We start from the raw sequence: 27,748 nt of genomic DNA, 5'->3' as shown, positions 1-27,748 counted from the left end.
TCATCTAAATCAAATCAAATCAAATCATCTCGGGTATGAGAAAACTTTGTGTATACATGCTTGCCTGGTTGGATACGTAAGAAACCAAAAGAAAAACTACATGTACATGTACATGTACTTTGGAAAGGGATTAGTGGTACTATTATTCGAAATAATCAGCTTAGTCAAGGACTCTGTAGAGTAAGTTTTAAATGTATAACGGTATATTGCTAAATATCTGCATATAACATTCAAGATAGCCATGAAATTTAAAGTTGCAGTACCCTGCTAATGTTTTTTTTTAGTTTCATCCCGAAAATAGATTCTTTTTCTAAATATTTTTTTTTCTAGTAGGGCCTAATTACAAGAATTGACTGAAAGATCGGCCAATGTTCAGTAAACTAAATTACCCGGTATTACTTAACATCTTGAAAGCATTGCGGCGACAATAATGCCGTTCTCGCAGGGTAGGCTGGTTCGCACCCCACAATCAGTATCGATAATGTACATGTAGAGACCGGGAGCCAGTCTGCTTGTAATTTTTGGCATATCTGTTTATCCCGAAAACACAAACCTTTTTGTTTTAGAGGGTTTTGCAGATGCCCAAAAAATAAATAAATAAATAAAAATAGCTTAATTTTTGTGGTTTGGAATTAAATATTTAGCCTATAGGCCCTATAGTTATAAATTTGCTAAGAGATACATTGTAAAAATATAATTTGTTAAAGAGTGTGTGAAGGCCTACATGTACAATGTACATGTACATTGTGGACCTGGGTAGGGTACATGTACAGTGTACATGTAGGAGTTGATTTCAGTCTCCACTGAGCAAAGTACAATAGGTCTACATGTGCATGTACAATCATGGAGGAATAAGTCATGGTACAATGTAGATGTAAACTTCATAAGGGTATTTGTACATGTATGTAAAATTGTACATGTTACAGTTTCAGTTTCACTTGCAAACTGAAATTTGTACACATATGTACTGTAGGCCTATGTACCTCATTACCTGATTAAATACTTACATGTATGTCATATTGTTGTCTTACTGCACAGTTTGCTATACATGTACATTGTACATGTAATTGACATTGACATTTAATAGCAGGGAATAATTTTACTTGCTTGTTACTCATTTATGGGTGATATTTTTGTATTGTACAGGTATGTGTATACTGGTACATTTACGGTAGTTCTTAAAATTTGCCTACAGTTTGAAGATAATTTTTTGTCAACTTTATTTGTGAAACATAGACGTGCATGTACAAAATGTATATGTACGTAGTTTTATTTGAGATGTGGAAGAAGAAAAAAAGCTACCCCTTCATGGATGTGAGGTTTAAAAAAGAGAAAAACGATTAAAAGAAAATTTACACATTTTCTAAAACGTTTAAAGGGAACCCAAATTATAAAAAAAAGGAATACACTTCCTTCGAGTTAAACATACATAGCAAAATTAATTGACAGTGTTTTCAAACATATTTTATTTACAAAACCTCAGAAGCACCACAGTCCTTGATTCCATGTACATTCAGGGTACACAGACCGTAGTTAAGTTGTTACTTTTTCAATGAATGCCCGCCATTTACATGTATTATGTCAATCATTGATGAACAAACACGCTGTTCTGTAGACATAGGCTCCTAATGGGCAGACATCAGCAGTTGTAAAATTAACAAATGCTTAGTTTCAACGGTATTTAAATTTTCCTCAACGTTAAAATTAAACGAAAAGTTGCATCCTTACTCTTCCGTTATTCAGTCTGTGAAGGAAAAGTTATTAAGTTTTTAAAAAGGGAAAAAAAGTAACCTTTACATGTAGCTTTCATTTGCATTGTTTTTACGTGTAAATCAGTCATCATAATCGTGCACTGTTACTAAATGCTCTCCCTCAATTTAAAAAAAAGGAATAAATTGAATGTTGGAGCTTGAAAAAGATCCACCCAAATAGTATACTATTAAAACAACAGGAATAATTAAAGAAATACCTAATAAATTTATATTGATAAAAAAGGAAAGAATGCAAATAGAAAATGTGTAATTTATTACATGCCTCATTTTTTCCTCCCAACATCAGACAATAACATCTCAGTAAAAATCATCCTTGCGCCATATGGCGCGATGTCACAAAATCATTGGAGTGCAGACTGGGCAGTCGGGCTGGGCCAAGACAACAAAAACTTGTGTTTCCCGGTTACCAGACCCAACCTAGAAAATAATGCAGAACCTTAAAATCTTTTTATTTGAAAAATAATTTTAAAAATTATGGTGCTGCCCCATCCTTGTTTTGGAAAACATCGTTCATCAATTTTTGAAATTTGTTTTTTCATTTAAATGCAAGTTGGTGGGCAGTGCGGCCTTGCAACACCGTTCAGCAAAGCCTATAGGATCAGCACAGCAAATGCAGAATAAACAGTGGATTCACGAGTTAACTGTTATGTGCAACGTAGGCTTATGCATGCAAAAAAAATTATAATAAAATACGGTAAATAAATTTAATAAATGAATAACCATTTTATTTTAAATAAAAAAAACCAACATATGCACTGATTTTTATCCATCAGTCTATCGTACCCTTTAAAAAATAATGTGTGTGTAAATGTAATAGGAAACACTTTTGTGTTTTTCTTGGCCCTATTATTGGAACATCCATACGTGGCCTTGTGTGGAGTCTCATGAATTTTATTCATTTTATTGGTCAATGTAATCAATGAAATGTAATCTACCGGTAGGCAAGGTCTACCAGGGGTGAGATTTGTAAGGATTTATATCCTGATTTCTGGTTTATTTTTGTTGTCAGGATGTGTCCTGAATTCAGGATTTTAAATTAATCCCTTTGGGACTCTGCAATTCCTGAGGTTTTACCGAAATGTACCGGTACACACCGGTACATACGTGATGTAATTGATGTTTCTGTACCACTGGGGTGCTGTCACTAAAAAATCCCACAAACTTACATTTGGCAGAAGTATTCTCGTACAAGAGTTGCAAAATAACGTCTTTCCAGTGTATTGGTCACATGTTTTAATGTTTTTTATTCCTCACATTTTTTGTTTTACAGTATGCGTTTTAAAACATCCTCGCGAATATAGATTGGTCCAAAGTTTTTATCCAATCAACGATGAACAATTGCAGCGTAGACTTCCTGCAGCCATTCATATCTTAGGCATGTCAAGTAGCGGAAAGCCACAACCTGTTTTAAGTTTGTCTAGACACTTAAGCAACCGGTAAGCTCAGGAGTGGTGACATGGTTTAATCTCACATAACCAAGCACCTGTCTTCTTCTTTGTTTCCCCACTACAGCAACAACTGCAAGCATACGTAGCCTGGGTCAACTCGCAGCTCAAGAAGCGACAGGGATGCCGCATTATCGAGGACCTGAGGCGGGACATGCAGGACGGCGTGCCGCTGGTTCATCTGGTGGAAATTGTCTGTAAGTGAATGACATGGATCCAGTGCTTTCATGAAATTACTGTTCAAGTGTTTTGTGGGGACATGGAACAGTTCTGTTATTAGAATACTGCTTGGATTACTTCGATACATTGTATCGGTATAAGCAAACAAACACAAGATTTTGAGAATGACCTTAATTTTTTTTTCCCACTGAACTTAAAGGTAGCGTCCATCATTTTGTAATTTGTGCATTATGCTCGGTTGAAGCAACAAAAGCTGAACAACTACAAAAATGTAACCTGTTAAACTTGAATGCTGTACACTGTTCAGAGAAGTGATGTTTTCTAAATGGTTTTATTTACTGGTTTTCAGTTTTACATCAGAATGTTAGAGCTTGAAGTGATGAACCATTTAGCACTCTGAAGAGAGGGGGTTTGGCCAAGTGGTTAAAGTTTGTGATTCGTCATCAGATGGTCAGGGGTTCAAATCCAGATGCTGGTCATATGTTGTGTCCTTGGGCTAGCCACTTCACCTCCACTTACCTCTCTCCACTCAGAAGTGTAAATTGGTACTGTGTTACCGTGTTGATTTCAAACCGGGAGGAAAATGGAAGTGGAAAAAGGCCTTTTGATCTGGAGTTTTTGTCCTTCATGTTTATTTGATATAATTTTTTATTTTTGTTCAGCTGGGGAGACACTGGCCAGAGTTGATTACAACCCTCAGACCACGACGGCGATGAGGGAAAACGTGGAACGTGTGCTGCAATTCATGGCGTCAAAGAGAATTCGCATGCACCACACGTCCGCCAAGGGTAGGTATTGCTATGTACAAACACCTTGTGCATATTAAAGGGAATGTACATCATTGGCTTTCACTGTAATTTTCAGAAATGAACTACTTGAGGGGTTATTATAATAGATCAAAATATTGTTACACTGACATTTTTGAAGTTTTGTGTCCGAAAATGCTCGGAAAAAAACAAGAAAAACAAAAATGTTCAAGTAGTCTGGTTCCCTGACTCCACTAAAGATGAAATGGATCAATTTATAGATGCGGGAAAATTGTAAGGTAAGGGAACCAGTCTAGCTGGCCTGCACCCATTCATGAACGTAACCAATATCAAACACAATTTGAACTGAAACAAATGGTAAATATGGAGCAGTAGTTAAACAATAGTTAGGTTTTTCCAATGGTGGTTGAAAATGCCTTCACACCAGGTGCCGTAATTTTACAGAATGCTTGTGACTGTCATTTACCAACATCCTAGTAAGGTTTTTCGTAAAAACTTGGTACCGGTAGTTTTATTTTTCGATGTTTGCAAATGTTGTATATTCCCTTTAATCAGCCAAACGAGAGTCTTTCATTGATCAATAGCCATAGGCATCAGGAAAAATATAAGTACATACGGTACCCCACAGGCCTGCATGAACGATGCATATTCTGGTTATAGTGAACAATTAAGCCTTGGTCCCGACTGTGCATTTGTGCACAGTCAATGGAACCGGCACTTCTCTTAATACCAAACTCTGATATAACAAACATTTTGGCTAAGTCCGGCCGAGTTTGTATTAACAAGAGTCGACTGGTCTAAAGTCCTAAAGGGAAGGTCCCAAAGTCTCATAATACAATAATAGACCTTTATCATGCTGCCACCATTTCAGTCATGTTCCCTGTATCCAATAACAGTACTGAATGATAATGTTTTTTGTGCAAAAAGGAACCAGACTATTTTTCCTTCCAGCCTCGCTTTGGTAACGTTGATTTGAATGGGAAAAAATCAAGATGGCCACAAGATGATGACTATTATAAATAATCTTCATCTTCTCAATAGACATCGTCGATGGCAATCTGAAGGCCATCATGAGACTAATCTTAGCTCTCGCGGCCCACTACAAGCCAAGCAGCGTCAAGCAGACGCCCCAGTCGTCCAGCGCCTCCGCAACGCCCACCGGGCGCAAAGCCCAGCGCCAGGCCTCCTTTGTTGCCATGGCAGCCAATGCCGCGGCTGCCATCCACGACGTCCGGAAGGAGGCGGCTGGGGCCGGGTCGTCGCTACGGCGATACAGAGAACAAAGGTGAGGGTTCAGAGGAACAGCAAATCTAAAGTTGCCAGATTCAAAACTTCCTCACTTTGATTTTTTGTTCTACGTGTATATTTATTTTTTGTTCTACATGTATATTTATTTTTTGTTCAGTTGTTGGATGACTGTTTTCTTTGTCAAAGCTTTGACACTTTTAACTCATTTGTCCCTGCACTGCCCTAAACCGCTCTGCCTGTTACTCCTTATACCGCCCCAAACTGCCTCTGCACTCTGTGATTTATGAATTGTATCAAAAAGTATATAATGTAATATAAGGTGCTGATGGTTTAACAGTTGATTTTTAGTACAGCATCTCAGGTATTTATCGTAGGATTACTTTTCCACACTAGACTTATAAAAGGGAAAATGAAAGTTTTGAAGACCACAGAGCTTCTGTTTCAACTGGTTTTTATGAGGAAAATAACAGAAGAAAAAGGTTCTACAAAATGAAAACAAAAAAGGGTAGACCATATTCAGGTAAAGATGCTTAAAAAAAAAGCCGGTTACTGGCTTAACAGCTTGTCTTGCCATCTTTGGTAGAAGTTAAAACATATAAAAAATTAAAAATCAAACGCAATCAGAAATTGTTGGCATAAAATGTTAATTTTTCTCGTTGCCTTAACCCTAACCCTGCCAGACGCAGCACAGTGCATCAGGTGGAAAAGTCTGGTGCACTTTGATGCATTCAGCTACCAACACCAGTGCATAAACGGCCGCTTCTGAGACAATGAGAGCTAGTCCCATTGAACAATGCCACAGTTGTATCCTGCTGCATTCAGTGACAGCAGACTCTGAGGCAGTTTGGCCTTGAGACTTTTGGCCTTGAGACTTTTGGCCTGATGGATCTTGCTGCACTGGGCAGGCTTGTCACTTAAACAAGTGTTGCATGTTGCTGCGTGTGGCAGGGTTTCTAGCCAAAATACCCAGGAGGGTTAGGGTTAAAAACTAAATAGCACACTAAGATAGTCATTTTGCATATAAAAACAAGTTGCCAAAATAACTACCTACATGTAACATCTATAATTTTAGCAAAAGTTTGTTTGCCAAAAAAATTAAACTTAACCATATTCTATCTCTTTGAAACACCACTCAAATGAAAGGTCTTGTCCCCCTTTAATTTGATACCACATTTGAGGTTGTGACCACATTTGATGCTTGTAGTTCTGAAGATTTCATAAGTTTGCCACTTTTCATCCGTGTCCACTTTTGCGTGGAATTGCCCATACATATTTATTTTTCTCACAGCATCCTTTTGCTTTCTCAGGCACACAAGTTTATTAACATCTCATTGGAGTCAAAATGTGTACATTAAACTTTTTATAACAAATCTTTGATTATGCATGCCAAAAGATACCAGTGAACTTGCGTCAATGTGCTTTTGCTTTCTTTTATTTTGATTTTGCTGTTTTATTTTGTTTTTGTTTGTTTGAGTATTTCTTGAATTTTTTGTTTTGCATGCCTTTGTTTGTGTTTTGTTTATGTTTTAATCAGAGGAATGGGCCTCCGTAGTCGCAACTCCACCTCCCCGGCCACTAAAGACCAGATACAGCAGAGGTTAATGGCTAGCTCAAGGTATGGGCGTCTCCTAAACATGGACAAACTGGAATTGTGTGAAAGTCCTGAGGAAAATCTGGCAAATCTTGGGAAATATATGGGAAAGATTGTGGGAAAAGTCAATGGATCGTTTCATAGGGCTGTAGCCGGCACTTGAAGAATGGGTGTCCAAATTTGCCTAGAAAGGGTGTTCAAGTTGCTTTATTTCCATGGCTTTGACTTATGTTTGCATTACAAAATATGATGTCCCGAATGCCCTACAGGGCCTGTATTAGACACCCCTCTAGCTAAAACGCCGCCGTTCCAGATATTGCCATAAGCCCCACCCATCTTGACCAAATTTGGTTAAGCTACAGAGCTTTAGTGGTCACCTGACACAAATTGGTTTACAAATTGCATTGATTCAATTGGTTTACTGTTTGATGGACAGACAGGAAGAGTCCATTGTGGTTGAACTTGACGAGTATAGCAAAAATGAAAAGATCCCGTTTCTGGTCAAAATGAACTTTGCAGGATGAAATGGAAGTCATTAAAAAATTCCAAGAAAAAATCACATATGCGTTGCAAGCATATGGGATCATTTTGCTTCTCATGCATTTTGTTTGTTTCCAAACACTACTCAAAATCAAGAGAAGAACGGGGTGTTTAGTACCAGTACAATCTTTAATCCAAGTAAGCTTTTTTATAATAACTTGGGTGGTTACTTTTGGGATAAAATGCAAATGATCCTATATACGTTTAAGGGAGAAATTGTGGGAAAGCCATGGGAACAAATATCTGCCAAGAGGTTACTGGCTTTGCAGTATATTTCACAGTTTCATGTTGTTGTTCCACAGCTCTGACAGCGAGCGTCCAGCCTCCAGAGCCAGCCCCCTCCCCTCCATGGTAGCACCCTCACCCAGTCCCACCCCTAGCAGCATCACACGGTCCAGTGATCGCTCCATCACCAGCAGTCCCAGGCTGCATGTGGGCAGCGTGCCCCAGATGTCCGACTCAGACCAAGGTAGGAAAATAAGTCTTTGCATTTTGAAGCAACTTCACAGTTACATGTACTCACGTTGTTTTGGAAAAAATCCTTCATTGTCATAATACAGAATTAGACATGCCAAATATTGGCATAGTCTCAATCAAAAAGTTTTTGTTACACATGTATAGAAAGAGCAAATAAGGCACTTGAGTTATGTTCCAAAAATCTTCTATTAAAAAGTATGAATAATAAAACCAACTTCAACATTAAAGGTATAAAGATCACCGACTGTTTTAGATTTTTGTTTTCATTTTCAATATTAACTTCACTCAAAATCTAAAGACAATTTTCAACACCTAACCTGTTGCAGTTTCAGCTCAGTGGATATTACTTTTCGTGAAAACAGTGAAAACCAAGCACAACCTTTTGATCACAAAACACAATTTGTCAATAGCTCTCTTTATTCCGAGACTCAGTCAATTGACTGATCATTGGAAATCACTTACATTTCTTTATTTCTTCTAAATGACAGCAAGCCAAACATTAGTCAATCCACGAGGTGTTTAGTACCAGTACGATCTTTTATCCATAAACTTTGTGATAATAATTTACTAGGTTACTTTTGGAATCAATTCAAAATGAGCCCATGTGCCTTTAAAAGACGAGCGCACGTAGAAGGGAAAGTCTACAACAACTGCTGTTTTGTCGTCGTATTTTTGTTTGTTATGTTGTTTTGTTATTCCTGAGGTCTGAGAATTGGCCAGGAAATCCTCAGACGTTGGAGTTGTGTTTCCTGCTAGTTTCCTGTCTGGTGCTGTGTGGACTTTTTATTATTTCACTTTCATTCAGACAAATAAACAAAAAGTACAATCACAGTGTTTCAGACTAAATATTCCATTCTTTACACCAATGCCCTAAAATTAATTTCACACCCTTGTATCAAATGTTTTTTTTTAAAGCAGTATTCTTTTTTTTTCTACTTCTTCTTTGGACAACCATTGATGCAGTGATACATTTCTTTTTACATTTTGTTTTGAAAATGTGAACAGTATCTTTCAAATTTGTAAATTCTACTTGAAGATGTTCTGTTTCATATTGGCTTAAAATCATGCGTACTTTTGAAACTCTTTTATAAATACGCAACATAAATTCTAATCAGTTTTGACAAAATCATCCCAGATTTGGAACAAATGAAAATTTAAAAGCTGGTAAAAATCTGTTTACCCTGTAAAAAAGCCATATTCTATAAATGCACCCTTTATAGGGAAACATGTTATCATAAAAAGTTATTACTTTAGAGAGACAATTAGGGAGCCATTCGAATGTCTCCATATTTTTTCAGGTGCTGTTCAAGTTCTAGGCATTAGTTTAATGTTGCAAAAAGGCTAAATCTATTCCTTGTTGATGCAAAATCCAAATTTACAAAGTTTAGTGAGGATAGGATAAGTTTAGGTTAGGGTTTTATGGGTCATCAAAAGTAGGCTTTTTTGTGCACAAGTTTCCCTAAGGTATTTCCCCAAATGTAACTCTTATTATAATTTACTCATTATGCATGTAGTATAACGTACATGTACATGTAAAAGCAATGTTTGATACGATGTTTAGCAATCTTCCTTTCCTCAAAATATTTGCGATTATAAATTTATGTTGGCTTAATAACTTTTAAAAATTTTATTTTGTTCCTTTAGTCCAAATCGCGTTATTCACGATCTTTTTCTATAATCACTATGCAGTCACTGACATCTCGCCCATCCATGTCCTAAAATAATAAAATAACACTTCCCTATTCCCCATGTTAAGACCACTAAAAACGATGTCACAAGTATAGACGTTAAAACTAGTTCATACATGTACATGTACACAACTGTATCACCATTGTCTGCATAATCGCTATGCAGTCACCGACATTTCGCCCATCCATGTCCTGAAATGATAAAATGACACTTCCTCTTTCCCCTCAATAAGAAAGCTAAAATGATATCGCAAGTAGACATTAAAAACTAGTTCATTCACAACCATTGACTGCGTTGGCTGTTTCCTCAACGATTGACTAATTGTAAGGCATGTAAGGATATCGTCCGCAATGTTCCAGTGGGCTGTATGTGTATCCAATGGAGTGACTAAAAGAAAACGTGGAGGTTTGTGTCAGATTATTTGTATAATTGGCTATAATTGTTGCTTTTACTCAAGTGACGGCTAAAAGTAACATTTCTGTGTAAACAGGCATGCGTTTTATTCAAACTATCGTCTAAAACAGACTTTTTGAATCTGAGAGAAAGACATTATTATAGTATGGGAAGATATGCATCTTTTAAACCTTTCAACAGGTTATTAGGTTTTGAACATTCTTCTTTAGATTTTGAGTGGTGTTAGTATTGGAAACGTACAAATGCATGAACAGCAAAACATCATTTAATTGCCTTGAATGTCTTGCAGAATTCGTTTTTTCAATGTACATTAAACATTTCAATGCGATTTGCATATTAAAAAACTGGACTAGTTTTTCCCTTTTTTCTGCTTCTCAACAGGAAGTCCAGAGGAGGGAAGATCACGATCAAGCTCTCGGCGGTCCTCCATCGCTTGGAGTGAGGCCCTCCTTGAAGAACACAATGAAATGACGGGGGACCTCGAGAATACTAAGAAACTGCTGAACCAGCTACAAGAACTGGTATGATAAACAGACAGAAAGGCAAAAGGATGCAAGAACAAACAGATTTGTAGAGTAAAGGAATTGTCTACACTTTTACTGTATGTCAGTTATGCTACTTATTATTCAAATGTGAGGTGCAGAGACTGTTCTGCAAAATGTAGAGAAAGCTGAATTTGTTTTTATTTCACTGTTCTGACAGAAAGACAATAATAATGCCAACAAATAGACAACCACACATGTTACAAGCCAAAATGGTTATATTTATGGCCAAAGTTTTCCTTTTCGCCAGTAGATGAAACGGAATGAACCCTTCAGTGTGTGCAAAGAGAGATGTACAAAACACGAGAAATTAAACGATTTCTGTAAAGATTATAAAATTCAAACATAATGTACAGCTGTGGGCAGTTTTGCCTTCAGTTCTGCAAAAAAAATTGTTTAACAGAAATATTTCTTCTGGTGTTTTCAGTGAACACCTGCTTCACAACACACATGATGAAGCAGGAAAAGGATTTTCTCACAATTAACTGGTTTAATGGATTTTATAATTCCTTGAAAAAGAAACACATTATCAAAAATCAGTTGCTTGCAATATACTTGTTTTTTTTTAGGACTCTGTTTCATACATGGACAGATTTTGATAGAATTTGCTGAAAGTTTTGTGGCCTCCATTTAAAGGGAAAACGTTGCTGCAAACAAACTTGCATTTTTGAAACACATTATCAAAAATCAGTTGCTTGCAATATAGGCCTACTTGTTTTTTTTAGGACTCTGTTCCATACATGGACAGATTTTGATAGAATTTGCTGAAAGTTTTGTGGCCTCCATTTAAGGGGAAAACGTTGCTGCAAACAAAGTCACTTTAAAGCACATACACGATCAGTTATCAGCTTTTGATAACTACTTTGACACTTACAATTTTTGTCGATAACATGCATCACAAAACTTGGTATTTATTTTGACATAAGAGAACTAATTAATAAATGTTGACTCCCCTCTGTTCTAGTTACTAAGTGGCAGACCCCAAGATGACGATGGTAGCTCAGAGGCAGAGGAGGATCAGATGATGTTTGAAGGATCAAACGCCAAGGAACAATTGGTGAGCCCTCATAGAAGATATATTATATCAACCAAGAGTTAGCTCAAACAGTGTTATAGTTAAAGACCATTGTAATAGTCAGGGCCATCAGAAACTACAAGGCATGAATGATGAATCAGCAAATAAGTTACAAGCAACATACCAACATTACTTGGTACATTGGCTGATAAGCTGCTTTTAATAATAGGTTTTGCCCTTCACCGACGTATAAACACTGTATACTCAATGTGTTACCTCACGAGTGAAAGTTGGAAAAATTCACTCAGGTGGGACTCGAACCGAGCTTACGGGATCGGTTCGATTCCGACGCTGCAGCTGGTACTGCGAAGAAACTATTCATAAGATGGAATCACATCGGGGCGATGTAAATTTAATATCAGGTTTTGCCCTTCACTGACGTATTTAAACACTTTATACATGTACTCAGTGTGTTACCTCCCGAGTGAAAGTTTGAAATTTTTTGAACCAGCCAACTGATCCCACAAGCTCGGTGGTCAAGTAGTATATGACATCTGCACTAGAAAGCAGGAGGTCGTAAGTTCGAGTCCCACCCGAGTAATTTTTTCCAACTTTCACTCGGGAGGTTACACACTGAGAAAACAGTGTTTATATGTTGGTGGAGGGAAAAATCTAATATAAAATTACATCCCTCAACGCGGATTCCATCTTATGTTTTTGTTTAGTCAACAATTACTCAGAGGCAGAGGAGGATCCGATGATCAGATCATATGCGAAGAAAGGTCTTCAGTCTAAAAGGACTTCTACTGTCTGTCCTTTAACCTTTAACCCTTTGACATGTCCTGCAGGTCATCCTGCAAGCCAGGCTTCATCAGAGCCAAGAGGAGTGCAGCCAGCTCAAAGGGGAACTCTCTAAGGTCAAGCAGGATTGTCGCAATCTACAGGGAACTAAGGTGAGGGCGCTCTGTCAACGAAACAGGCGATCGCCATTATGGAGGTGGCGCCACACGCGTGTGCACGCTGCAAGCGTTCGTATGCGCATGTGTTACTTATGATGCACATGTGTTAACTAATGCGCTCATGTTGTTATGAAATGTTAACTCATAACTGGGAAAAAGCTTAAAAAGTCATGAAATTTTAGTTTCAATCAGGCGTGCAAAAGTGAGGAACATTTGTAAAAATGACAAAAAGTCGTGGAAAATTCATGGAATTTTTTGAGGACCAATTTTTTTTAAAGTTCTTATACTTAGTACCACAGGCATGCAACTTTTCCTCAGATCCGCTGATTTCCTTGTTTTTTACTTCTCATGAATGCCATTACAAATTGAAAAACACTGTACAAATCTTGTGTGGTTTGGAATTTCCTCGTTTTTTCTGAATTCCCAGTTGCATGCCTGGTACCAGTATATTCATAATTTAGCATCTGAAATCTAATTTTTATATCAGACAAAATGTGATAAATTTTGCTGATACAGGCATTTTGATTTCAAATTGATTGCTGTGTGATATCCCCATTAAAAATGTTTACAGTTTGGATCTGCATTTTTATAAACTAGGTCACGGATTTTCATTAATCCGTCATGGAAAAGTTATGGAAAAAGCATGAAATTTATTGTCCTGAAAGTGCAGGAACCCTGAATTAAAAAACCTCATGGGTAGCCCAAGTTGTACGACGTCATCATTGCATTACGACTGACGCCCAGGGTATTAATTCTACTACCATAGCGAAAAACATTATAACATATTTGTTTCATATTTTCACCTGATGGAGGAAGCTGAAATTTCGTTAACATATTCCTTGTGTCCAAAATTATGCATACGCTGGGCTTAGAAAAGGTAAATATATCCGTGGACGACATGTTTACGAAAAATAAACCACAGATCTACGCTTTCGTTAAAAACATTCTCAGTACGAACTCCCCATGTGAAGACTTACGCGCTCCAGCGTGCGTGCAACACAGTCATTATACCATGTTGTGCAGTGTACATGCATGCACGCGCTCGCATCAGTCTTCACACGACGTGTTCGTACTGAGGATGTTTTCAATGAAAGGTTGGATCTGCGGTTTGTTTTCTGTAAAAATGCCACCCATGGACATATTTACCTTTTCCAAACCCAGCGTTTACATAATTCTGGAAACAAGGAATATGTAAATGAAATTTCCGCTTCCTCCATCAGTTTAAAATGTGAAAAAAAATGTGTTATAGTTTTTTCGCCATGGCAGCAGACGTTCATACCCTGGATTCTGTCTCGTGTACACAGCGGAGGAGTCCAACCTGGGCTACCCCGTGGGTAGAAGGAGCAGTATGTACCGGTATGACTTGGGTGCATGTGCAGTGCTGCTTCACAAATGGCTTCTATTTTGCTCATCAGTCAGCTCTAACGCCATCCATATAGCCGGTTTATACTTGACGTGAAAGCGAATGCAAATCAAACTTTTACGCCAGAAAACATTCGCCATGAATTACACCAAAAGTTGAAACACGTTCAACTTAAGTGCAAATTTCACTTGTCGTGATGTCACAAATCTGTGTTCTTATTCTGTTTTTGCACCAAGAATGATCCGGCCGTAATAGTCTACCTTGGGTCAAATTCATGGAGCTTTTAAAACACAGATATTTGCAGAGAATGTATAATTTTTGGGAGGACAAAGTTACTGGTTATCAACCATTTTGTACTGCTTGCGTCTTTTGTCTGGTATTTAAACTTGCTAAGCGCTATTTTCTGTTGAAAAGCTTCATGAGATCTGCCCCTGCTTAAAGAACTGCTCATCTCGTCCAAATGATCTAAAACATGAACAAAAGGAATTTCTTGCAGGGAACATTTTTAATTTTTGTGCGGTTTCATGAAGGGAATAATGTTGCTCTACTAGCAAAATGCACATGCTGAGCAAATTTCCCCTGAAAACATGTCTTGTTTAGGCAATCTACAACTATTTGCAAGCATTAAAAAGCGAAATAACGTAACTTGAAGGTAAGTGAATAATAGTCTCAAGCACCTGAAATCCTTGCTATATTAACACTCCCATGTATATAATTACCCGGTACGTTGATGGCGAATTTTGCTGGTGACGCAAATAATCTACTGTGCTTGGCAATTTTTTGTTTTCTGCTGTCAAAATTTCTATTAATCCTGCTCTGTGCCGCAACGCTTTTTAGTCTAGACTATGTTAACCCCCCATGTTCCCCTAACAGGCTGGGCTGCAGTCGCGTCTGACCGAGCAAGATAACGCCCTCCTCCAAATGAAGGCGGAGCTTCTGAGGGTGGGCTTCACCCAACAGAACCAAGACGCCGAAAAGGTAAACAAAACCCCGATCCCTGAGCGCAACGCTAACTCACTGGTTCCGGGAAAAACAAGGCAGAAAGTATACAGGGTGGCTCGAAGAAACTGAAACCCAAATGGCAGGACCGATTTCTGAATGAAGTTTTGCCTGTAGCACCTTCAAAATCTAGGATATGAAAGCCCATATCAATGAGTTTCTTTTAGTACAAGAATCATTCAAATCACTCATATGCTTTAAGTTACCGAATTTTGAAAACAAACACCGCTTTAAAGTTCTGTTCACCGATCACAAAATAGGTAAGTGTTCTTTCAGCAAAACGAAAAACAATTCACATGCATCCCTATTTGAATTGTTTTTGTTTTGCTGAAAGAACACCTATCCTCACAATATTTGAAACACTATTTGTGTACAAAATTCCGTAACTTGAAAAGTACATGAGTGATTTGAATGATTCTTGTTCTAAAAAAAAATTGTTGACTGGGCTTTCATATCCTAGATTTGGAAAGTGCTACAGGCAAAACTTTATTCAAAAATTGGTCCTGCCATTTGGGTTTCATTTTTTTGGACTCGTCCTGTATGCACAGCGTTAGTATCCATTATTAATATGCATGCTGAGATCATTTTTTCAAAACTCGGTTTGCCTGTGGCTTTGGATCAAGCCGCAGACCCATTTGTAGTCTCTTGTGGTTGCATGTAATTGAACCAAAAGGAAAGACTGTAACTCTCATTGTTTCCAAACTATTTGCCTTGCGAGATCACATTCAAGCCAATATGTCATACCTGTCATCACAAAACGAGCATGAAGTCAAACTTTCTTATAAAGGATTGAGATTTTTGGATTTCTGGATTCTACAGAGCAAGAGCTTTTTAATGGTGTTCAACATTTGGGGATACTGAGTTTAGTAATGGAAATATAGACTGCCAAAACTGAAGTTGTAAAAGAAATGTTTAAAAAAATGGCATTTAAAAATCCTGCTGTCGTATTACAGTGAATGAACAATCTCAGAGATGCCAACCATTACTCTTTTGGAGTAATTATTAGGATTTTGAGGCATGTTACTACTCTTGAAAATTCCAGCTGTTCTATATGCCAACATTGTGGTTACTCTGAAAAGTACTGTGGTTACTCTTAAACTTGACTGTTGTCCTATGTATTTACATTAGCATTACTCTGTGCAGGAAGAATCATTACTATTTTGTAGTCTGTAAAGTAGAGTTGTGCGTTGGTTCTCTCCTGTGCCACGAGGGTTTTTCTCCGGGCCCTCCGGTTTTCCTCCCTCCGGAAAATTCAAACACTTTTGATCTCAGGCTGTGCTCCGTGGTCATATATGGGTCGATGTGGCCGGCAGCCATAGGCGCCTTTACGTGCCAGCGGCCCAACCACGTTGTAGCCGCGTCCTTCGCAATTCAGCATCCCAGCTGCGAGTAAGGATGATTAGCCTCCCAAATTATTATTATTATTATTATAAAGTTGGCATCTCTGCAATTAGATAATTAAACGGGATGAAGGTAGATTTAAAGATGTGTAATGGAGCAAACAATTTGGAAACGGTAGAATAGGACCTACAGATTGAGGTTAACTTGATAACAAATAATTTAACATGCCTTCAAATTTTGGGTTGCCCCACAGTACTGCAAACGGCAATGTTCGATTTTATGCTTATTGTGTGGTGACAGGTAAAGTACGGTATATCTGGTTGAAACCACCAGCAGGAACCATTTTCAGCTGATGCTGAGTTAAACTTCAGTTCAAGGTTGTTACGAAGTGATCAGTGTTCCTATAATCGAACTGTGACTAAGGCACTCCTTTTTATCGTTCATCCGATGTTATTTGTGACCACACTAGCGAATTGACAGTTGATTTACTTTTGATCGGAGTTGTGATGAACTTGTGACGAGACAACACCGTCGAATGTCACATTGATTCATTCCAAGTATGCATTGACTGTCACCTGTTTTTTTTTTCAAGTTTTGAATATTTTTTCCCCCTGGCATCGTACAGACGGATCTCAAGAGGCGATTGGAGGAGAAGGAGCGCATGACCTCTGACCTGACCCGGCAGATGAACCAGAAGGGGGACCTGCTCAAACAGCAGCAGGAGCAGATAGAGAGTCTGACACAGCAGCTGCAGGAACTCAACTCCTTCAAGGTCAGTGGGGGTCGGAGGGTTGAAGGTCACATGAATATGCAATGAGTCACTGCCAGTTTACGTTTGGCCATTCATCTGGTAAAAGGGATTCAAGGTTCGCTGAGAAATTAGACCATATCAAAAGGAGGACACGACAATGTAACACTGTTAGAGACATTTGTCGGTTTCCGAACAGTGGTTATACTTCAAAGTTTTAATTGTTTATTTTGGAGGAAACAATTCCTGACATCGAAATTCGCTTTGTATCTGAAGTAGGAACCAGAGTCTTGTTTTTCAGTCTTTTTTGTTTTGTTTTGTTTTGTCTTATTTTAAAAAGTTAGAACATGAATTTTTGAGTTGGATGTTGATGCTAGAATTTTTTTTTTCTTCTTAACTGCAAGGTTGTATTAACCGGAATTGAGCAATGAATCTCAGTATCAGTTTTCAGTTGACTGAGCAGGAGAACCAATATCAAAGTCTAATGTGACCAAAAAAACCTGCTTGCCAAAGAACCATGGATTCACGTCTTTCTTACTTTTTTAATTGTTGAGTAGACTGAGCTACAGAACCAGCTAGAGAACAAGACCAACTCTACAGACTACGGGTTGCAGACGCAGCTACAGGAACTGACGCAACGCTTGGACAACGTCAATATGGCTGAGGTGGGTGAAATGGTCACATAGTTACATTGTTTAATACTCAGTTGAAAATTGTAGACCGACCAACCGACCGACCGAGTTGCTGACTGATGCACTGACTGACTGAGTGCAGGTTGTTGGTTTGAGTCCAGCCTGGTGTCATGGTGTGTGTGCCCTTGGGCGAGGCACTTTGTCACTCATTGCTTCTCTCCACCCAGGAGTAAATGGGTACCTGTGAGGGCAGAGATGGTTATTGTGGTTGATTTAGCTTCCTTGCGCCTAACAGGCAGCATCGAGCTGTATACTCCCCAGGGAGCTTAGACGGTATTTGGAATGTTTCATGGGCCCAATGAACAGTGGTAATAATGATGCAGTGCCTTGAGCACTAGTCCTGGTAGCAGTGATGTAGTGCCTTGATGCTGGGCCTTGGCCTTAAGGCTGCCTTAAGGCTGGATTGTAGGGCCTTGGCCTTGGCCTCGAGGCTTGAGGGAAAAAGCCTTGGCCTTGGCCTTGGCCTTGAGGGTTCAGGGCCTTGCAATTTTGAGTCAAGGCTCTTCAAGGCCCATAGATTTTTGCATTTTCCAGATAAATCTGTTCGAAATTTTGCTGTCACCATTTTAATCGTATTACCATGGAGGAGGGAATCACCCTATAGATTTGTGTGTTGGGCACACTTCCACTTTTGTAGCATCACATTTTATTACCATTGTAGTAGATTAATTTGCTGCAAAAATATTCCGTACACTTGTGGGGCTAATGAGATGATCACTTTAATTGCATATAACTATTGAATAGATCTGATTGGTTGTATATGTCTCCCTGATAAGTGTTAAAGATTTGCATGTATCTGTTTTAGATAATGCTGATATTTCTGACCATGTTGGGCCAGCAAATAAACATTTCCCAAGGGTTTACAGTTTCTTGGATCCCCCGTTTGTTACACTTGGGAGAATTGTGTGTCAATATAGAAGTAAATCATTATTTTGTTTAGTTAAACCATATTGAAGACCTGAACTTATACTTTAATAGATACAGTGCAGTCATAAAACGGTGTAGGCCTTTGCGAGCATGTTGATTGCAATTAAATAAATGTTGTTCTTCGTAACAAGCAATTCGTGATCATAAGGGCGGATCCAGGGGGGTCAAAAGGGGCCATGACCCCCCCCCCCCAAAAAAAACCCCCGAAACCATCTCTTTTTATGTGACGTCGTAATAAAGGCAGGCAATGAGTACACCACCATCTTTACCTCAAAAAACATCGGTTAAAATGGTCAGAAATTGCCTCAAATCGCACCACAAAGCATCTCGAATCCAAAAATTTTGGGGGGGCCCTTAAGCGGGCCCCGAAAAAAAAAGCCGTAATTTTTTGACCCACTTTTTTTTGGGGGGGGGACCAAAATTTCTTTGCCCCCCCCCCAAAAAATTGTATTCTGGATCCGCCCTTACGTGATGATGTGTCACTCATGTGACTATAATTAGTTCTATATCAGTGGTCATTTCATAAAACAGGGCCTTGGCCTTGGCCTTGGCCTTGAGGGTTAAGCCTTGGCCTTGGCCTCGAGGCTTGAGGGTCAAAGCCTTGGCCTTGGCCTTGGCCTTGAGGGTCGAAGCCTTGGCCTTGGCCTTGGCCTTGAGGGTCAAAGCCTTTGCTCCAACACTGCCTGGTAGATACACGCGCTTTATAAATACCCACTATTAATATTATACATAAAATGGTACCAATAAAGAGACACGTTATCGTAATTTCTTCGCACGATGGGAGACTTACATGTAGGTCATTAGGTCATGTCTCCCTAATGTCACAGCTCCCCTTTAGAGGCAAAATTTTATCGTCGCAATAAGATTATATTTGTTGCTCGTGGTCTAATAAGTAAACATACCGAAATTCGTGGAAAAAGGACAAGGGATATTGGGTTGGGGCACATTGAAGTTTGAAACATTTTGTGCACAAGTCTATGGGGATGTCTCCCAAATGTCCAATCCAGGGTAATTATTATTATTATAAGTACTGTCCTTAATTGAGACTCTCAGGTCAGTTGGACAAGGCAAGCCTTGTATTGTACAGTCAGTGACTTTGAATTTGTTTCAATTTTTTTTTGCAGGCGAATCTTGCCGCTCACATCACTTCTCAAGACAGACAGTTGATGAGGCTGGAAGATCGAATGCGCAGCGGCGCAGTACTCCCATTCAAAGAGGTATGGTGAACTTTGACCTACATAGTGGAGTGTCATGGCCTAGCGGTTAAGAGCACCGGACTCATGCTCTGGTGCACCGGACTCATGCTCTGGTGTTTCAGAGGCAACAGTGGCGTGGGTTTGAACCCGGGCCGGACACTTGTGCCCTTAAGCAAGGCACTCAACCATTTTGCTTCATCCTTCGGATGGGACATTAAGCCGGAGGTCCCGTGTGTTGTATAAAGCCTAATGCAAGTAAAAGAACCCAGTAACACTTATCGCTAAGAGAAGGGGCTTGCCCCGGTGTTTCTGGCCTCCTAGTTATACTCCCTTGTGGAAGTCCTTAAGAGAAGAACAAACCAATTACCAAGTACATGGATCCAAAACGAACTCTCCCAAACCCCCTTTGAAACTTTTGTTAATTTGCAAATGTTTGACTTTACGTTTATGCTGATTTCGCAGGGCTCGGAGGAATTACAAACGATGCGAAGCTCCCTGCGGAGCCTGAGGTCCAACATGAGCAGCCATGACCCCAACCACCACTCTCTAGACTCGCTAGAGCAGGTTAGTCCTAACGACCAAGTCGCACACTTTGCAATGTTAAGAAATGCTAACAAATCTTGCAATATGAAAAGTTTCAGCTACAGACTTGTGCTAGTTGAGTTTGCAAGAGAGTTATGTGTGTCGTATCTGAAAGCATATTTTGTTGTTGTTTTGGCATTTGAACCGCTTGCATACAGCAAGATATATGATATAAACTCAAACATAATAATGCATTGTTTTCATTAAGCTAACTTGTTAATTCAATACTGTGAAGATTAACATATGTTTTATGTGATTATTTCTTTTCAGGGTATTTGTACATTAATGGACCATTTATCAATGTTAAAACACCGTGGCATACACAAAGACAGCGACACTGTAAGTTGGACATATTTTTTTTTAAATTACGTGGGGGGGGGGGGGGGGGGGGGGGGAGGGGGGCTCACCCGAGAAGAACCACAGGCTGCTAAGTTACCAGTTTAAAGGTGTAGTCCATCATTTGTAATTTGTGCATTTGGTTCGTTTGAAGCAATAAAAGTGCTCAAAATCTAAAGAAGGTTGCTGAACAACTAACCTGATGAAGTTTCAGCTCAGCTTCAGCTGTACATTTCGAGAAAAACAACATTCTAGGATCTCGATTTCAAATCAAAAATTGCTGAATCATGTTTTGCATTGGGCCTGAATTCAGCGTCTGAGACACGTTCTCACTGAGCCGATTGCAGCGTCACGATGTTGCGCACCGATCCGACGAATTATAGCAACTGCGCGTCATGTCAATGCTTGCGAGCTCTTCGCCGAATAAAAAAACGAACTACTAACGGAATTTCCAACGGTGCTTCTTAAGACGCACCGTTGGAAAGGCCTTCTTTCGTTGATTACTTCAAAATAACAGCTTGCCAGAAAGATTAATTTCACAGGGAGTTTAGTCCCCTTACTATCTTTCAACCAAGTATGTTTTTCAGCAATAATTACCCCCGTTACTTTTGGGATAGCTGCATATGATGGACTCTGGCTTTAAGGTTGCGTGTGAATTTTGTGGTTACGACTGGTAGAACACATGTCTGTGGGAAGCAGCTTCAGCAGGCTTTCATAGACGCATTTGTAATTGCAAGTCCCAGCCATGTAATTAGGACGCGGCTTTGGCTTTGTGTAAAGCACCCTCTCTCAGCTACAGAGAAACAGGGATGACAGTTTTCAGGCTGTAGCCTGAATTCAGGCTTCTTCATGTTTCGGAAGCAAACTCCGACATTCCATCCCTTCTCAGGCTGGAAAAATAAATTGTTGTGTAGCGTGCGCAGTGAACAAAATTGTGACCACAGCGCTCCATGGCAATCACCATGCTAGCTCAATACACTGATGTGTGAATTGTAAGTTCATAGTAGACATATACTCCAGGAAAAGGTGATAAAAGTCGTAAAAAATAAAATTCAACTTATATACAATACTGGAAAGCCCACAATGTAAGCTTTCATTTGGTATATGACCCACCTCTATAGCCCATCTCGTTGTGGAGATATAACGAACTTGCGTTAGTTCCATGGAGTTCAAATTACACAACTGAAAAAACAGGCTTTGAAATAGCTGTCTCTGTTGTAGTCTTGGGCATGAAAAGCTCACTTTTAATCTCTTAGCAACCATCATGTTTCTGTTTTACTATCACTTTTAAACTTTGGATATTGATTCTACAATGATTATTTTCAATGTTTTTTGGGAAGAAGAGACTTTTTGAAACCAGATTACAATCTTTGGCTAATTCGCATATTGATTAAAATGATAGTTTTGGATGTCTAAAAAAGAGAACAATGCACACAAAATAAGGTTATTTGTTCCCTGTATTCATCGAAATCAACATTTCTGTGAATGAATCCTTATACCCTAGGTATCAAAGATGTCATTTAAGACAAAAAAAAGGAATTTGGATTTTGACAGAAAATTTCACCCTCTCAATGTTAAGCTGGCCATTACACGTAAAGGCACAGCGCAAGTTATATTACCTTTTCCTGGAGTGGGTCACATACTGCAATGTGTTTAATGGTTTTGCAATGTGTTTATGGTGTGTTGCGATAAATTTGTGTGTGTGTACCTTCTTCCAGGCCCTGTAGCAAAAGTCACTGCCATCCCTGGAAATAATAAAATCATGTGACCACACATGCCCTTCAACTTACAGTGAAATAACCCAAATGTACTCTTGTAAATGGTAGTTGATGAAATCAAAATGGTTCTTTTTGGGTGTTATTTAGAGCTCCACAGAGAGCCTATCGAGGCGATACTCAACAGACAGTAACTCACAAGAACTCAACCATCGCTCATCTCATCAACACTCAAACCGTAAGTAAACTCAAGTCGGCAGTTAAATTCCAGAGGCCCCTTGATTTAATTGTTGAAAACCTTTGGATGGTCAGGGGTTCGAATCCAGCTGTTGGCTGAACAACTAGTTGTCTGTCACATGCCCAAAACAAGTCATATCCAGTCCCGAAGTCAAGTCATGACCTACATGTCACAGCTGCAAATGTCCTTGTCATTTTTGGTGACATCTCAATTGTACAGGGTGAGACGGGCCTTCAAAAGGGTTTTGTTGAATATTTTTCACTTTTAAACTGAGGTTTTGTCGCTGGTGATGTTTTAAGACAATTGTGACGACGATTCTTAAAATCACTTTTTTGGATGAAAGTGGTTTTAGGGTCATTGTGTTTAAATGGTGATATTCTTTGAACAGATTGAGCAATTGCAGTAATTTTTGCATCTAAAAGTAGCTTATGAAATTGGCTTTCCAGTCATTATTATGTTTGGTGCTACATATTTTGTTTAAATATGAATGATCATTTGGGGTTTTGGGTTCCGCTTTTTTTGACTCACCGTATGTGTACATTTTTTTCTGGTCCTATGTGTAATTTGCCATCCCAAGTAAGAATGATTTCCATTAATAAGTTATTTGTTGAGTAGGCAGTTTGCTATTCATAATCATCTCTTGAGGATGACTCCAGTAGGGAGTGCATCAGAATTGCAAAAGTCATAGATGTCAGATATGACAGGGACTGGAAAAACAAAGTTGGACCCAAAATGTACAGAATTGCCCATGTTTCAGTTGAGTCGTGGTTAAACCTGACATTTTTTCGGTCTGTGTCTGGGGCTGTCTGTCAGTATTCCTCATCGTTTCTGTCTCCTTCTTACCCCACCCCCCAGATGGCAAGCCCCGCGCCTCCTCCATTTCCTCCACGAGCAGCAACCCCTCGGCTTGTACCAAGGTCTTGTACTTCACCGAGAGGACAGTTACTCCATTCATGAACTCCATTCCTAAAAAGTAGGTTATATCACAAATTCACCATGGGTTGAGGGGACATAGTGGGAATTACTGGTCCCGAGGTGTTCACATCTGGCGGTAGTCAAGCTGACCTACACCGAGGGCCCAGTAATTCCAAGTATTTTCCAGAAATAATTCATGCTGTATTAGTTTTACTCCACCTCATAAATATTTATAAGCCTCACTGCGTTAAGTGCGTTTGTAGTAGCCCCACTGCCTTGTCGAAAACAGCCTTCGTAGATTGTACATCTTTATTCAGTACAAGATATTCAAGTTCTTAGTCAGTCAATTTAATAGTCCTTAATGTGTCTGTACTGCAGTAGGTACAAGATTACAACAACAGACGGGTTCCAGAGGGAATTTTTGGTGCTACCAGAAAAAAAAAACGTACGGCAGCGAGCTGGATACTCACCGGGATGACGTCTCCTGGGCGCGTATCATTTTTACTTCGCGCGGCGGAATCAGCCAATGACGCGCTCCAATTTGATCATGAATATTTATGAGGTGTAGTAAATCACAAAAACACCATGAGTTGAGGGGATCTAGTGCAAAATTACTGGTCCTGAGATGTTGGCTGATTCGACTATCTCCTGATGCTTTGTTGTGAGGGGGGGGGTTCAAAACACTCCCATGGATGTTTTTTTTATGAATTAGGACTTGCATCCTGCTATACACTGTAGTGTGTGAAAGCTTTGTCAATTTGGCATGACGAGCAATGAAGTACACTAAAGGGGAAAGGGTATGCAAACTATCACATTGTCACTATTTATTCCATCATGGTGACCTATTGATTTGAGGGCACATAGATGGCACTAGTACCCCACTTCCTGATCAATATATGCACAGCATTCATATTGTTGTCAGTGTTGCTTCACATTTGGGTTTGTTTTCTATTGGCTTGGGAAGTCACATTTGAAATTTCAGGGAATATGTGATGCGATCAAGCTACATGAGTTGTTTGCCCGGAATTTTTATTTGGAGATTCAGACCAAAATAGGACCACTTCATCACATCACTTCATCACATCTCTTGGTGTTCCGACTTTCATAATTTTTGAACTAAAGATGGTATCAGCATGCAGTTTTCACGGCATTAATGCTGAGATTGTGCTCTTTTCAAATCGGTAATAAAAAAAACCTTTGACCGGGGTCGACAAACAACTTCGCACAAGGACTATAGTTGACCAATGATTAACTAACGTTTGCCCGAACTCTGCCTAGTCGACGGTGGTTGACTACGCTAGTCGACTATTTGGAACCAGCCTACTGGGGCTGGTTGCTTCGCTGGTAACCAATAGCTGCGCGCATTCATAACGCTAGCAGAGAGCCAGGATCCAGAAGTTTTGCGATGACATTTTGACCAGCGTTTGACGAGAGACGTTCGCACGTGGCTCTCAGTGCGCAGGCGTAAGGTACGTCACAAATCAAGCACTAGTCGACTAATGTTCCTTGCCCAAACTTTGCCTTATTTAGCTTGATCGCAACACATATAGATGTGCACTGCTGCTGGTCAGTATATGGATATTGTTCTCTTTTATATTCTTTATATCCTGGTTGGTATTCCATAGGCTTGGTGAAGTCACCCTTGCAGATTTCAAGCAGATATTTGACAGGGAAGGCAATTACCGGTATCACTTCAAAGCTCTGGATCCAGAATTTGGAACAATCAAGGAAGAAGTAAGTCAGTCAAAAAATAAATAAAAGGAAGCCAGATTTTCGATTGTAGTTTTTATTTCTTAAAGATATATTCCCTGTGCTAGATTTGTTTTTTGTTTTGTTTTTTGTTTTGCTATTATCCTGGCAATATAAAGTTATTCCCTTTTGAATGAGACATCGAATGAAAACAATCCACCAATGTTAGGTTATTTGAATTATTAAGCACTCTTTCAGGGGGTTGCAGATGCCCAAAGTTGGAATAAAGTAGGTTTTTTTTCATTTAAACAATCAAATATACTATGTGAAAATCTATTAGGAGAACCGAGCATGGGGTATGCACCTTTAAGTTCTCTTTATCTTTTCTCCGACATGAAATTCCTTTGCAGAAATTCTGCATAAACTTTTGAATTCCACAACATTTCTATGTAAATTTCTACCATTTCTGAAAACTCTCCAATTGCCTTGATTGACTAAAAGAGTTCAAGCTTAAGAAAAAAGTATTTACACAAATTGTATTTGTTTTGCATTGCAGGTTGAAGATGATGACGCAATTCTGCCCGGCTGGGAAGGGAAGATCGTAGGCTGGGTAGAGCAGGATAACGGCTAGTTCCAGTGGGAGGATGCGCACAGGAAAGAACAGCTGTTCCCACAAAGTGCAAACTTTCAACTTTGTTTGTTGTGTCTGTTTTTATTTTTGTAAGTTCTGTTTGTCTTTACATGTTTTTTTAAAGGTTGGAAACATTTTGGTTTGGTATTAAGCTGAAATCTTTCGCTTGCACGTGACTCATCAAAAGAGGCTAAAAAAAACCGTGCCTTGTTTTTGAAGGTTGTACTCTCTATTCGAAATCTACTCAAAACTTTGAACTTAAACAATTCTGCTAACATGGGAGATACCGGTAACTTAAAATTCTCCATTCTCTGCACTTAATGCAAAAACAAAATCCCAACAAATTACCATACATTAGGGCATCCATTTTTTATTTCTATGGTTCTCATATTTTTTGCCTGAAGGGTGTGGTAGGTCGGGGAAGAAATCTGAAGAAAAAAATGCTGTTGCACCAGTAATGGCTAACTGAACTGATACCAAGTGCGTATTGTATCTAGTTGTGTTTATGAGTATATCATGAGTTGATGTCACTGAACAAAATAATAATGCCATCTTTGGCAGGATGTACAGGGTGGTTAAAAAAAAGGACACCCACTTTTGACAGCAATTTTCACCTATTTCTAAAAATCATTTTTAACTGTCGATTAGTAGCTATTCATAAATACCTCAGACAGTTTAGCCATTCCTATTGGTCGAGAGCCCGTCACGTGGCCGGTATTAAACGGATGATAAAGACATGGCTAGCTGGTCTTAAACACTTTTCCAGTGTCACAATAAAATGTGGACTCCTAAAAATCCAGTGCCTCTTATCGTTTCATTGGTTGAACGTTCACAATCCTCACGTAGGCATGCGCAACACTACCAGGGAGTTAGAATTTTATAGTTCTAAATTCAAAACGCAACGCGCCAGGTGCGTTCTGCGCGACATCGCGTAGAACATGATACGCGCGCGTCAATCTCCATAAAAGGGTTGTTTTCATCTTACTCGCCAGCTGAACACTCCATTATTTTGCAGGAGGGATGTTTCAAAAAGCTTAAAGTGAATTTGTTGAACAAATCGGGATGTTTTGAACGAATTATATGATTTTTTTTTGGCCGAAAAGGTATTTATGAATGGGAATAAATATGTACTCCGTCGGTATTTATCACTCTGTTTAAGACCACTTAGAGTCTGGGTGCTGATAATTACCCTCGCCTCCGGCTCGGGTAATTATCAGCACCCAGACTCTAAGTGGTATTAAACAGAGTGATAAAAACCTCCGGAGCACACATTTATTCCCTTATTAAAGTACTGGCTTTTAAGCAAATGTGACGAAACAATCATTGCATTTGCTCATTTTGTCGATGAGCTATGCTAATTTGAACATTTCATGTGCAAAACCTGTTTGTCCATGGAGGTATACATTGCTTCGCTTGACTGAGCTCAGCTATTGGAGCTTCATTTGAAAGGGCATGACATTTGATTGTTATGTTATGTAATGTTATGCAACAATGAACTTAAGCTGACGGCTCATTGAGGAGATGATCTTAACACTGACATGAATAATTGGACAGCTTCAATAAAAGTTACTAGGGCAAAATATTTTTTGGTAGGCAGGTTTTTAAAGTTTTATGAACTACGGAAATGTTCAATTTACATAAAATAACCCGTGGACAAGACTGATATTGGTGACTTGTATTCAAATTAGCATAATATCAGTATTTTTGCAAATTTTACTGAGCTTTTCTCACCATGCA

The 27,748-nt window shown here is 39.1% G+C and overlaps 1 protein-coding gene across 8 annotated transcripts in view; it reads left to right on the top strand.

Annotated features, from left to right (window-relative positions):
- Positions 1–26,589, top strand: part of LOC119735662 (dixin-like) — a 46,497-nt gene extending 19,908 nt beyond the window's left edge. For 5 of the 8 annotated variants that reach the window (XM_038209464.1, XM_038209462.1, XM_038209463.1 and 2 more), the window contains 18 exons: positions 3,285–3,414; positions 4,060–4,185; positions 5,206–5,449; positions 6,947–7,027; positions 7,846–8,012; positions 10,505–10,644; positions 11,630–11,722; positions 12,529–12,633; positions 14,876–14,980; positions 16,968–17,114; positions 17,648–17,755; positions 19,834–19,926; positions 20,368–20,469; positions 20,758–20,826; positions 22,689–22,776; positions 23,632–23,749; positions 25,317–25,425; positions 25,937–26,588. In XM_038209464.1, coding sequence (XP_038065392.1) covers positions 3,285–3,414; positions 4,060–4,185; positions 5,206–5,449; positions 6,947–7,027; positions 7,846–8,012; positions 10,505–10,644; positions 11,630–11,722; positions 12,529–12,633; positions 14,876–14,980; positions 16,968–17,114; positions 17,648–17,755; positions 19,834–19,926; positions 20,368–20,469; positions 20,758–20,826; positions 22,689–22,776; positions 23,632–23,749; positions 25,317–25,425; positions 25,937–26,011 — 2,100 coding nt within the window. In that variant the 3' untranslated portion in view covers positions 26,012–26,588. Of the gene's footprint in view, positions 1–3,284; positions 3,415–4,059; positions 4,186–5,205; positions 5,450–6,946; positions 7,028–7,845; positions 8,013–10,504; positions 10,645–11,629; positions 11,723–12,528; positions 12,634–14,875; positions 14,981–16,967; positions 17,115–17,647; positions 17,756–19,833; positions 19,927–20,367; positions 20,470–20,757; positions 20,827–22,688; positions 22,777–23,631; positions 23,750–25,316; positions 25,426–25,936 lie in introns of all 8 variants that reach the window. The other 3 variants (XM_038209459.1, XM_038209460.1, XM_038209461.1) reach the window with 2 other exon arrangements.
- The last annotated feature ends 1,159 nt before the right edge of the window (positions 26,590–27,748 follow it).

Source organism: Patiria miniata, unplaced genomic scaffold (genome assembly GCF_015706575.1).
Source record: "Patiria miniata isolate m_02_andy unplaced genomic scaffold, ASM1570657v1 HiC_scaffold_29, whole genome shotgun sequence".
Taxonomy (NCBI): Eukaryota; Metazoa; Echinodermata; class Asteroidea; order Valvatida; family Asterinidae; genus Patiria; species Patiria miniata.
Note: the sequence above shows the minus strand (reverse complement) of the source record. Positions and strands in the feature narration are given on the sequence as shown.